Consider the following 13,130-nt stretch of genomic DNA (forward strand, 5'->3'; position numbering starts at 1 on the left):
AAAATTGAACCTCCTGAATGTTCGTTTCACAATCAAATTTCCTTAATCGATACATAAAATAAATTTTAAAACATTACAATATCTTGGGGAACAGTAATTTGTTTCTTGCGAAAAAAAAAAAAGTTTTGAGTTTACTAAATCCCCCTTCCTCCACACACAAATGTTTTTCTCGGACTCTAATTACCTCGAATCTCATAATTTTCAAATATCAGACGTTATTCAGAGGTGTTCGTGTGTTCGAGTGTGTTCGAGGATGCGACCGGGCCGTGCATGATCACGAGCAGTGTAAGTGATGATGAGTGTCGGGACTCACCAGGGCGAGAGGCTCGGACTTCTTGGAGACCATGACGCTGCTGAGGTCCCTCATCTTCTCGGAGATGGCGCTCAGCAGGGACTTGAGCACGCACGAGCAGTTGGCGCAGCTCTGCACAACACGCATGCATCTCTCAGGGACCCCGTGAACCTTACATCAGTGATGGCTAACGTGAGCATCAGTAATAAAACACTCCCGTGAACCTTACATCAGTTAAGCACGTGATGGCTAACGTGAGGATCAGTAATAAAACACTGACATTGCTTCAAACCGATTAGGGCATCGTGCATCTGGGAACAACTTTGATATATATTTTTTTAAAATTCAATATGACTATCGGTTGGCAAGACTGACTCATAACTGATACCCGCGTTGAAAGGGGAAAGGCTGCGGGTCAAACACATTTGTTTATATACGTTTAAAATTATTTTTGAAAATAACATATTTTGTTATCAAAGATAGCATCAACACTTAGAGCTCTGGTGGACATTTTTGCATACGTGTGTGCGTGGTAATACGCACCTGGTGGGCACACGAAACTATATTTATCACAATAAAAGTACATTTACAAGCAAACGCTATTTTAAAAAGAGTGAGTCCTTTCTAATATGATTTACGCTTGTGCATTAATAGCTTCAAATTCTATCGCATGGTAGAGAAAAAGGAATATCATTTTAGGGGATTGGTTTAGTTTCAACTGTGTGGAGGCCCCAAGGTTGTGAAGTGTCGAGTCGGCAAGGCACGCGAGACCGCTGCCTGCTCTGTGTTGGTGGCCGCTGACAAGTCGCTTGGCGGCGCGCCAGAGTTAGGTTCAGTTCAAATACAAAAGTGCGTTATGCGAGGACATGAGACGGTTGCGCAGAGAGCGCTGATGTCAGTGCAGTGCAATACTGTGAGATTACTAAGAGGAAGAGGAACGCGTAAATGAAATAAGACGTAAAGTAAACCTTACCGCGATACGCAGTGCGGCGGGCGCTCGCGAACGAGGTCCTAGGTTCGATCCTCGTGTGAAGTCTACAGCGAAAAGACTTCTTGTACGGGGCTGAGCATGCAGAGACGACAAATTGATAGGAAGGTCCTCGGAAATACCTGTAATTGTATTAATTGTAGGACACTATGACTAACTCAGCATCCATCTTCCCTCATCTCCTTTTAGTCCAGTTTAACATTTAACACTGGCGGTGTATTGCTACATTGAATGAAAGAACGTCTCGGCTCCTTGGTGTCAGAAGTTCGGTCTGTTACAGGAATATATTCTCCCACGAATCGTAACATACAGACAAACCTACTTTTAACAGCACCTCTTTTGTATAAGTAACTTGTGGGTATCAGTTGTATGTGACAACCACTGTTACTTATTGATCTAGGAATGCGTGCCTGTATTAGATATGGATGTTGTTAGCAGGACGTCATCCATGTTGTGTGTATGTAGACAGTGACAAGATGGTCTACTCAAGAACACACTGTAGCCGACAGATGTTCAAAAACAGCGCAACCCACCAGAGACAGGGTTACCACAGACAGTACAAATAAGCGAAAACAGGAAAAAATTACGGAAAAAAATCTGTTCTTAAAACCCGGTAATAATAGGCAAATTGAACATATATTGTATGTACAAAACAGTGTTAGATATTTTTATAATGTATCCTAACACCGAAAAACCGAATGTATTTTACTTGTTGACTAAGGATCTTAGTTTCCTGACTCCAATGAAACCTAACAGATACAAAAAACAGTGAAGCATATTCAAACAACAATAGTCATTTGAATTAACACAATCAATAAATCTTCCAAGATTTACTAAACTAATTAAATTGTTTCATTTTTTTAGACTGCCAGTGTTGGTTACGTAGTATTGATGGAAGTGATAAATAACAGTGAAACAGACGGACTGGGCAGACTATAGGGATACATGGTCGCTAAGTGCGTTGGTTGTTAAAATTTACTGATAGAGGTGTAGTCAATTTACTGGGTACACAGATATTACAAACACTTGATAAAATATGGTTTATTTTAAATTGTGTGCATTATAATTTGCAAAAACGACTTTTTTTTGTTCAAACAGAAGTTTACAATAACGAATAACCTATTTAAAAAAAACACAATCTCACTACTGGAGATATCGATGAAAATTATTCCAATTAAATTCAATTTTTTTTCAAGAGAAATAATATAAGTCATCTTGCAGAGTAACAAAAAATACAGCAGTGTAGCATCATTTCACTAACGCTAGATGGAGACTGAGGAGTTAGGAGATCAATATTCCCCCTTCCCCATTTCACCCTTTTACTATCGTTGGAATTTTAGTTACGCTTAGAGGAGTAATCGCCTCTACTTTCCCTACTATTGCGTCTGCTGCTTCCAAAATGCACGGAAATGTAACGAATGACAACCAATGAGATTGCATTTCAAGGTTAAGAAATGTTAGTTTAATTTTTAAAAATTGGCTGTCTGTAAAGTTGGTTTACATACGATAGTTTAACGTGACAACGTCATAACAAAACATTAAAGAAATGATTGCATACTTGTATGAATAAAATTGAATAATCACTATTTTGTATGGATACAAAGGAGTGAAATGAAATCTACAATTTAATTGATGAATTTACTATTATTTGCACTCATTTATTCAAATATGTTTATTACTTTAACGAACAGATTAATTTAACTATAACTCTTATACAAAGGAGTGAAATTAAATCTACAATTTAATTGATAAAATTTACTTTTATTTGCACTCATTAATTCAAATACGTTCATTACTGCAACGAACAGATTATTTTAACTATAACGTTCATACGTGTTTGCTGTTTAACTTGTTATAATCTGTGTTATTCTGTTAAGGATGGGACGATGATAGGAAAAGTAGGAAACGAATGGGAGTGTTTCAAGGTTTTAATGTGCCTCGAAAAAAGTCAAATCGATGGTTGGTTCCAATCGAGTGGAAGAGAGAGAGATAGATGCGGCGCAAGCGTACAATGAGCATAACGGGACAATGTGAGTGACAGTGTGCGTAACGGGATACTTTTTCGTGCGTGCAGCCGGCGTTCGTCGATTTATTAGACGTTGTCACGTCAAAAAAAAAATATATATATTACGCTTGTAAATGACAAAGTGACAACATAAAACTAGATATGGTTGCACTTGAAGGTAGCGTAAAGCGCGGGGGGGATGGGCGGCGGCGACGCACCCGCACGTGCAGCACGGCCTCGCTGAGCCCGCTGTGCGCCAGCTCTCGGCGCGCCTCCACGGCCGCGCGCACGGCCCGCTTGCAGTCCTCGGGCAGCGCCGAGCCGGGCGGCCGCTGCAGGAACTCGCGCACCGAGGAGGGCGCGGCGTGCAGCCGCGGCGGCGGCGACGGCAGCTTCTGGCGGCGCGGCCTGTGCGCGGCCTGCTTGCCGCCGCCGCGCCGCGTCGAGGCGTCCTCGGGGAAGTCTTCTACGCCCGAGTCCAGCTCCGCCGCCCCCGGCTCCAGCTGCATGGCCCACCAGCACATCTTGTACACAGCCACACACTACTAACAACAAGGTATCCCGTTCATTATGTCAAACAGAGCCGATCATTGAAACCAAGATGGCGTCTTTCAGTTACGACTCCTTATAAGCAGTGGCGTAGCTAGGATTTGTGTATGGGGGGTGTTAAGAAGCATGCCCCCCCCCCCCCGTATTAAAGCGGTCGGTCCGGGGGTCCTCCCCCGGGAAAATTTGGATTTTTAAGGTGTAAAATAGTGCTATTTTAGCAGTTTTCGGTACTTATATTTAAATATTTTAATGGTAAAAATTTTTTTAATTTTAATATGAAATTTTTTTCAGTGATGAATAAGATTAATTAAAGATTTGGTGCTAAGGGGGGGCGGTTTGAACCCCTAACCCCCCCCCCCCCTGGCTACGCCCCTGCTTATAAGTAATATTTCAATATTATCATATGATGCTCTTTATGAAATACAACAAGAAAACATTTTCGAAATATTCCCATTCCAAATTGAAATTGCATAATTTTGTTTCATAAATTACATTTCGAATAATTCAACATTGCATTATAAAGTTGTGTCTAGAACGTTTTGTGATGCTTGGGGATATCTTGCGCAACAGAACACTCTGACACAAGGACAGCGCTTAATAGTAGATAATGTTCTCACTGGAAAGAGCTGCACACGTCAAACTAAGGATGTGATACGCTAAAGTTGTTGCACTTTGCTACTTTGTTCCATCTTAGGGCTCCCGTCTACCTGGGTGCCACATACGGTGTGCAGAGCTTCAGAATAAAACCAAGCGATTTTAAAACTGCTCAAGAATATCAGAGTGGTGTGTTTACGAAAAGCATTTAGGGACACGTGAATGGCGGATGCGTAGTTCTGTTTGCTTATTTAGTTTTTAAAACTGTATTTTCAGAAGAGTAAAAATGGCTAAAACGCGTGTTTTCGGGATAAATATTAGACATGAAACTCTCAGTAGAGGTTCTGAAAAAACACTCAAGGATCTTGCATTTCACCTTTACCTTCATTTCTCCGCCATCTAATGTTACTATTACAGATAAAATCTCGTTTTGCTCTATGCACGACGAGAAGACTGCGTGCCAGTTCACAGCCTTCCTCTTAAAGGCGATACCGCGCTAGGAGCACCAACGAGCGCTGCCCTTATCTTCTCGCCTCACAGATACAAATAAATACACCCCTAACTAGACGGGTCACTTAAATTCTTTCTCTGACATTTATAATAAAACAGTTATACATTTCCACCTTAAAAATCGTATGCCAGTCTTGGGAAGCACTTAATTTACTCGTGATGGACCTCAAGCCGATGTCTGTCAACCTAATTCTAACTTATTTTGAATAGAGATTTTACTCTATATCTTTACAGTACCTTATATGTACATATTTTCATAACAGCAGGATTTCACACAATAAGTTAGACTGCTGTGCTTTTTTACACCCTTTTTTTGCTAATTTACACTAGAAACGATTAGTTGATGTGTTTGGAAACGATATTAGATACAGATAGTAAACTTATGCGAATAAACTGTTCGTTAACTCAGCGATAAACAATTAACATACAGCATTCCAGAGAATTTTCTTTCTAAGCGGAAATCCAAGTCTACGAAATTAAATATGTAAACATTTACAAAAAATGCAAAACAAGTCAAGGTTGTGATTGTTGCGTGTTTGTGCGTGTGTTATTTGTGAGACTTGGTTTTTTGCGCATTTGAGTGCGTCCACAATTTCTCACATAAATTACATACACCCATAGCAATGAAAAATGTTTTACAGATCAAAAACTGTTTAATATAATCTAAAATTGAACTTGAATTTTTGGCCCCATGAGTTCAGAATTAATGATGTTTGTTAGAAAGGCTTATTTAACCCCAAACACCGAGGCATTATCGGGATTAAACCTCTTTCGCGGAGGAGGGTCTACAGGGCCATGTAATAATAAACAATAACTAAGGATAAAACTAATATTAAGGCAATGTTTTGTGAGGAATAGTTACAAATGTTCTCTAACTACGGGACGATTAATTTTTCCCCCCAAACCTAACGAATTCTACATGTATTGGGTTGGGAGGAGTCTGGTTAGGGAACCCTCTTGAATGCGTCTCACCCGAAGCCATTACTCATTATTATGCGGGACTACAACCATGCAGGAAAAGTAGCATGCATCATGTGCTTCGCTCCAGAATTTGGCCAGCCATGGCAGTGACTGACGCCGTGACTAATGACTAACTCCCCAAACGTTACTAGTTAAGGTGGGCCTATATTAAACTTCATAGACACACAGAAAAAATATTTCCTGTACGTATACAATAAAATTCCTTTGGAAACCAGACGTCAAGAAATAGTTGGTAATACTACAAGAAAGATATTGTATGTAAATATGTAGAACACATGACAATGGTTATATTTTCATATATGAAATACGTTTTTCGGGATAATTCTGTGTATTTATTAACAAAATTGACACATAATTTTATATTTTAATTGTTGTTTCATTCAAGAATAATTTTTTCAACCATGAAACGTCAGTCAAATATTCAACAATTAAACTTTATTTTGCTTTATTATGCTTATTAATGTGCACAGTTTATATCATAAAGCTAGTCAGAAAACTTTTTAACTATTGGAGGTAATGGGACATAACAAAGCATAAATTACCGGGAAAGAATCCGAACCCAGTAACAACCAGAAGTGATACAGTTGTTTTCATATGAATGTACAAATTAAATAATATATGTAATTTTACATGAATATTTGTGTTCCATTCACAAAAAAAAAATTGTGTTCGTGGAGTCCACGCGCGACCGAAGTGAAACTTCTTGCTTATTATATTATTAGGTATAGGAAACATAATTCTCTCTTTGGCTGTGGTCGCAGATCAAGTATGCAAGATGCAGGTAAGTGTGCAAATATGCCAGTATGCAAGTGTGCAAGCATGCAAGTATCCTGCGTCATTCCTACCTCTTCCCTGTCGCCTCCTTTTCTACGGTTCCCCCCACCTCGTACCTTACTATTCCGCTCATGCGTTCGGAATTTTTGTAACGCTCGTAAACTGTAGTTACTTCGGCAAAGAAGCTTCACTTTAAAAAAAATTGGTTGTCTGTAAAGTCTGTTTACGGACGATAGTTTAACGTGACAACGTCATAACAAAACATTGATGAAATGATTGCATACTTTTATGAATAAAATTGAATAATTTTTATTTTAATAATGAAAGAATAAATTCTTGAAATTTTACAAGTAATCATATTTTTTAATATGCAAGAATAATTAACCTTTATTGCCAAAATTGTTGTTGTAATAAGCAATGAAAACCACATTAACTTTTCACTTCACTTTATAAACAGTCGACGAAACAGTTCGCGTGTAGATGACTTGTAATTAATTTTAAAAACTGGCGTTTAGATGCGGCGCAAGCGTACAATATGCGTAACGGGACACAGCGTAACGGAACAATTAGCGTAACGGGACAAAGCGTAACAGAACAATGGTCGTAACGGTACACAGCGTAACGGAACAATGTGCGTAACGGGACAATTTATCGTGCGTGCAGCCGGCGCGGCGTTAATCGATTTATTAGGCGTTGTCACGTCAAAAAGCCAGTTGACAGGAGAAATACTGTGCTCGGTGACGCGGGTCGGCATCAGGCGGAGGGAGACGGGAGACGGGTACCTGCGCCGCGCACGTGTCGGCCGGAGACCCGGGCGGCTGCAGGCTGCGGTCCAGCATGACCAGCTCCTCCTGCACGCTGGGCTGTCGGCCGGGCGAGGCGCCGGCGCCCGCCCGCGCCCGCCCCCGCTCCAGCTCCGCCCCCGCCGCCTCCAGCTCGGCCCGCAGCGCCCGCTCCCGCTCCCGCCGCCGCTGCACCTCCGCCCCCAGCTCCGACACCGCCGCCTGCGCACACACTCTCCAGCTGACATCGCCACCAGTGAACACGTCTCAACACGTGGAACCTCACCAGGCCCGGACACCAGGAGGATTGGCAGATTGGTGGGTGGCGGTGCATGGCCTTTAGAGGGTCAGAAGGCTTCTAGCCGCACGAGATTGCTGCTCTTAGATGTTCTGGAGGAAACTAAGTGTCCTCCTAGCGTAGTTACTCAAACGAGGGGGCAAATCCATAGAGTAAATAAACTGTGACGGAGACGTCACTCCAATGTTCCCGAGTGTTCCTCACTGGAATAAACAAAACTTAAATAAATAAGTTAGAATTAAATTAAAATACAAAGTGACTGAGTTAGATAAAGGATTTATGTTTAAGTTAAAATAGGTTTTAAGGTAATTAAAGATTAACTTTTATGTAATATTTGTTTTAATTTAGCGAGAATAGTAATAATTTTAGAGACAACTGTATTTAGTGTTACTTGTACGTATATATTTTTTTCAGGACCAAAGGTAATGTGAATATTTAATTATTTTACCCCCGCGCTTTTGTAAACTGAAAACGAACCGATCACATTAAAAAAAAAGACTGAAAACAAAACCATCAAATATTATTTAAGAAAATATTTTTTTTTTAAACAAGTATCTCCGTCATTATACTACGTACCTCGAGCGTGTCAACTTCTTCCCTCAGCTCACTTATGGTGCACTCGTAGTCTACTGCGGTCTTTTGGGCCTCTCCCAGCTGCTTCTTCAGGTCATTCGTCTGCAGTCACAACAACCAGAACTCTTATAGCGGGCGCCCAGTGTCCAGACGAGGTAACAAGATTGGCTTAGTGCAACCACTAATTCAAAACTTTAATTCAGGACCTAGTGAGTGAGTTGTAAAATAATTCTGACAAATTAGTGTTGTTTCCTAATGTAAACCGCCACCGACGACCTTTACTAACAGTTTTATAAATAATGAATCTCAGGTAGCCAACAAAAAATTTGAAAACTCCAATGAAATATAATAGAAGCGTGTCGATTACTATACCGGGAGATTTACCACTTGTCTACTAGAAGTTCGTTCTTACGGTTATGAAACAGCTGTAATTGAATATATGTAATGTATTTTAATTTCTAACGTTTGCAATAAAAAAACAATTTCATGAAAATGTTCTACTACACACCATCCTAACACGAATGCTTGATCAGTGGCATACGCAGGAGGGAGAAGGAGATTAGGGATATAACCCTACTCCTCCAAATTTAATCAACTAAAAAAAAAAAAACATTTCCAACAAAAATAAAAAGAATTTGAAAGCAAAAAGCTCCCCCCCCCCCCCTTTTCCCCAAAATAAATTCTGCGTACCGGTACTCTCTTGCTTGAAATATTTTTTTGGAAGTCTCAGGTTTCGGTTATATTGTAATTGTTCTTGTTAGATCTGTTTGATTTCCTGTTTAATATCCTGAGTATTTTGTGAATTTTGATTTCCTAGATCCTGCATTATTTCCTGCATTAGCACCTAAATCATCTCTATGTTGCACCCCCTACCCCCCAAAAAACCCCCTCAATTTTAAAACGCTCTGCAGCTCAATGTTTTTATGCTGTCCGTAATTTCCTAGACACGTAAAAACTCTTGACCCTCCATTAAATCAGCATTCATATTGGGCTAGTCTTCCAGATTTTCTGAGTCTTCGAAAAAGGCTAGAAAAAATTCATCACTGCTCAAACTAGGTAGAGGAACTTCAGGTATTATGGAATAGGCGGTTAACATGGAATAGCGCAGATTCTCGGCTGACAAGAGTCGCAACCATGCGGACACAAGTGGAACTTCTGCTCCTTTGTACACCTTTTCAACTGCTCAGACGCCATATTGTTTGGAGCTGCGTTGCACCGTACATCGTGCGTTTTGTGTTTCTACAAATCACGAATATTGTGCAGATGAGCTTATCTGTAAGCACAATAACTATTTAACTATTTTAAATATTACCACTGTTATAGTATATGTAAAGTAGAAGTATTGAAGTGTATTTTTATATATTTCTCAAGCGTCTTACGCATTTTTTCTGTAGTTGCCACCACGTTAGTTACAAAATGGCTAGTGCGGGTAATATGGAATATCTAGTATTCCAAATTACCCTCCATTTTGCAAAGTATTCCATAATACCCGCTCATTTTGTTTCTTAACTGGACAATTATTATTATTATTCAAAATATGCAGTAAACTATTGTGTTGTTCGTGATATGTTTATGAAAGTTATAGAAAGAAATATATGTAAAGACAACATTTGTGCAAAAACTCAAAGGGGCCCCTCTCGGTGCTGTTGGGGTTTGCCACCCATCAGGGTGGGTTCAGACAAACATTTTTGGCCAATGGTTTGAACATTTCATATCACATACGAAACCAACCAAAGAATCACCCATCCTGTGGATCCTCGATGGACACTACAGTCACACAAAAAACCTAGAAGTCATCAGATTGGCACGGGAAAACCACATACGCATTGTGAGTTTGCCCCCATACTGTACTCACAAGTTACAGCCATTAGACAAAACATTTATGGGTCCCCTTAAAGTGTACTATAGTGAAGAGGTTCGGCAATTCATCAGGCATAGTTCAGGTCCCATGAAGCCTTATGACATTGCAGAACTCTTTGGGAGGGCACACCTTAAAGTACAACCTGGAGAGATCGCTGTCAGTGGATTTAAAGCAACAGGGATATATCCCGTAAACAGACATGTTTTCAGTAATGTCGACTTCATTGCTGCAGGGAATGACATTACTATTACTAGACCTAGTCCTAACCCAAATTATAGAGTACCACATGACACAGCTGACAACGAAGAAACCTAAATATAAGTGCGTGTGGTGAGTGAAGCCAACGACTTAGAATGTGATGGTAGGTCTATACCAATGACTGAATCACATTGTAAGTCTCAATTATGTGAACATTCAAGAGATTCCCCTTCAATGGTTCAATGCCCTGCTCACTCATCTTCAAGGCTCAAAATCATGGTTCTACCCAAGGATATTTCTCCTGTTCCTGTAAGAAAATCTACATCTTCCAACATCGGTCGAAAAAGAACTTTTGCTGAAGTAATCACTGATTCACCATACAAAACCAAAATTGAAGAAGCACTTGCAAAGCGTAACCAAAACGACAAGAAGATTAAAAGAGAGAGTGAGAAGAAGAGCACAAAGATCGAAACATGTGGCCTAAAGAAAAGCAACATCCACATGAACATGAATACAACAAATGACCCAGACATCACACAATCTACTAAAACTGAATCTTCTTCTCAAGCTGGACCTTCAACTGTTCGAAGAAAACTTAAACCTAAACTTGGTTTTGTTAGGTTTGACTTTCTTTTTGTGATTTACTAATTGAAATAGTTTCTGTAAACAAGTATTAGTAATTAAGGATTCCTTCACTGAGAATTCATTGCGTCTACGAATTCTGCAAGAAGGTGTTTCTTTGAAACCCTATTTATTGTTAGTGTTTGGTATTTTATGGTATTGTTTAAAAACCTTTCGACATTGTACTATTGCCTTTTGTTTTAAAATTACAAATTTATTACTTTGTAAAGCGTCTTTGAAGATATATTATCAGTAAATAAGAGAGACAATTGAAAATTCGTAGTATTCCATATTACCCATACTATTCCATATTGCCCCCAAATTATGTTTTTGTGGAAAAATTGAAATTGTAAAGACGTTATTTATGCTTAAGTACTTCTACTTACTGGACTTATGTACAATAGTATTGCTATCATACTAGCACAATCCCGGTAACCATAACTAAAATATTGTACTTTTTACATTTGGAAAACAAAGTGGTATTCCATAATACCCGAAGTTCCTCTACTCATAATGTTGGTAAAAAATTTCGGTGGTTTTTACTATCAAATACATGCACATAAACTCTCAACATAGCATGAACAAATAATATCGCTTGCTCAGTTCTTCAACTAAATTACGACCCGCGTATGACGTGCTGCGTGTGTGTTGGTCCCGTAGAGTCGCGCCACACCGCTGCAAGAGAACGGCTGCTGCGACGCGAGACACGGCAAGCAACGAGGGACGTGGAGATTACCGCACAAAGAAGCTGCTTGATCGCGAACAGAACTCCCGACTATTGATGAAGTTGTGGCGGTATGCACCGTAATCTTTGAGTACGAACACACATTTTGGACGGTATATATATCACACCGGTGCTACGTTGTATACCACGTGTGTATCAGTTAGTGGTGTGAAACGATTAGGAGGTTAGAAGTGTAATTTAACAATAATAAACATCAAATAGTGTGAAAATTTTGTTGCACGATTTTCTTTTAACATAGATGGGTGTGTTAGGAGCCAAACCTAATTACAGTGAAGTTTCACATAAACTATATTTGAGGTTAGGAGCTGTTACCGCAGTACACACACACACACACACACACACACACACACACACATATATATATATATATATATATATATATATATATATATATATATATATAATTTCATGTTTGCTATAGCAAAACACAGGTACTTCAAACATTGAAGACACAAATTTATTTTACTTCATGTTTAAATGAATTTATTATTGAACAAATATATATGGTTTTAGACGCCTGAAACATAAATTAAATATAAAAATAAAAATCTGTATATCACTGAAATAATTTTTTTTTATTTAACGCGCACCTTGAATATTCAGTAGTTGCGTGTATTTGACGTGACAAGTGCCGCGCGCTCGGGTGTAGCGTGGAGTAAGTGAGGGGGAGAGAGAGGGAGGGGCTGCGCACCTTCTCCTTGTGCTCCTTGTCGGTGCGGGCCAGCTCCAGGTGCAGGTCGTCGAGCTGCGCGCGCAGCGCCTGGCTCGACCTGCGCTCCTGCAGCGCGGCGGCGCGCAAGGGCGCGGCCACCTCCTCCCTGCAGCGCTCCAGGTCCCTCTGCAGCTGCTCGGCGTCGGCGACCAGCCGCGCGCGCTCCTCCTCGCCCCTCTGCCCGGACAAACACGCGCGCGCGCGCGCTCTCCACCACACTGCCGCCACGCACAGTCCATCCACCTCGCACCATACCCAGCTCTGCCTTGTTTCCCCCTGCCGAGTCACGGGTTCCCGTGTGTCGACACAAGTGTCAACACGTGATTTGCTCATACGAGGGCTGTTCCGGAAAGACTCAGTGGCGTAGCCAGGATTTGTGTATGGGGGGTGTTAAGAAGCATGCCCCCCCACCCCCCTAGTATGAAAGCGGGGGTTCCGGGGGGTCCTCCCCCGAGAAAATTTGGATTTTAAGGTGTGAAATAGTGTTATTTTAGCAGTTTTCGGTACTTAAAATTTAAATATTGTAATGGTAAATTTTTTTATTAATTGTAATATGAAATTTGTTTGAGTGATGAATAAGAAATTTATTAAAGATTTGGTGCTAAGGGGCGGGGGGGGGAGGTTGAACCCCTAATACCCCCCCCCCC

The 13,130-nt window shown here is 40.4% G+C and overlaps 1 protein-coding gene across 1 annotated transcript in view; it reads right to left on the reverse strand.

The window, feature by feature from the left end:
* Positions 1–13,130, reverse strand: part of LOC134530833 (trichohyalin) — a 274,103-nt gene that overhangs the window by 8,162 nt on the left and 252,811 nt on the right. Inside the window, exons 18-22 of the mRNA XM_063366080.1 lie at positions 12,463–12,660; positions 8,350–8,448; positions 7,476–7,697; positions 3,504–3,788; positions 314–424 (exon numbers count right to left, since the gene is read on the reverse strand). Coding sequence (XP_063222150.1) covers positions 314–424; positions 3,504–3,788; positions 7,476–7,697; positions 8,350–8,448; positions 12,463–12,660 — 915 coding nt within the window. The remainder of the gene's footprint in view (positions 1–313; positions 425–3,503; positions 3,789–7,475; positions 7,698–8,349; positions 8,449–12,462; positions 12,661–13,130) is intronic.

This window comes from Bacillus rossius, chromosome 3 (assembly GCF_032445375.1).
Source record: "Bacillus rossius redtenbacheri isolate Brsri chromosome 3, Brsri_v3, whole genome shotgun sequence".
In the NCBI taxonomy this organism is placed as follows: domain Eukaryota; kingdom Metazoa; phylum Arthropoda; class Insecta; order Phasmatodea; family Bacillidae; genus Bacillus; species Bacillus rossius.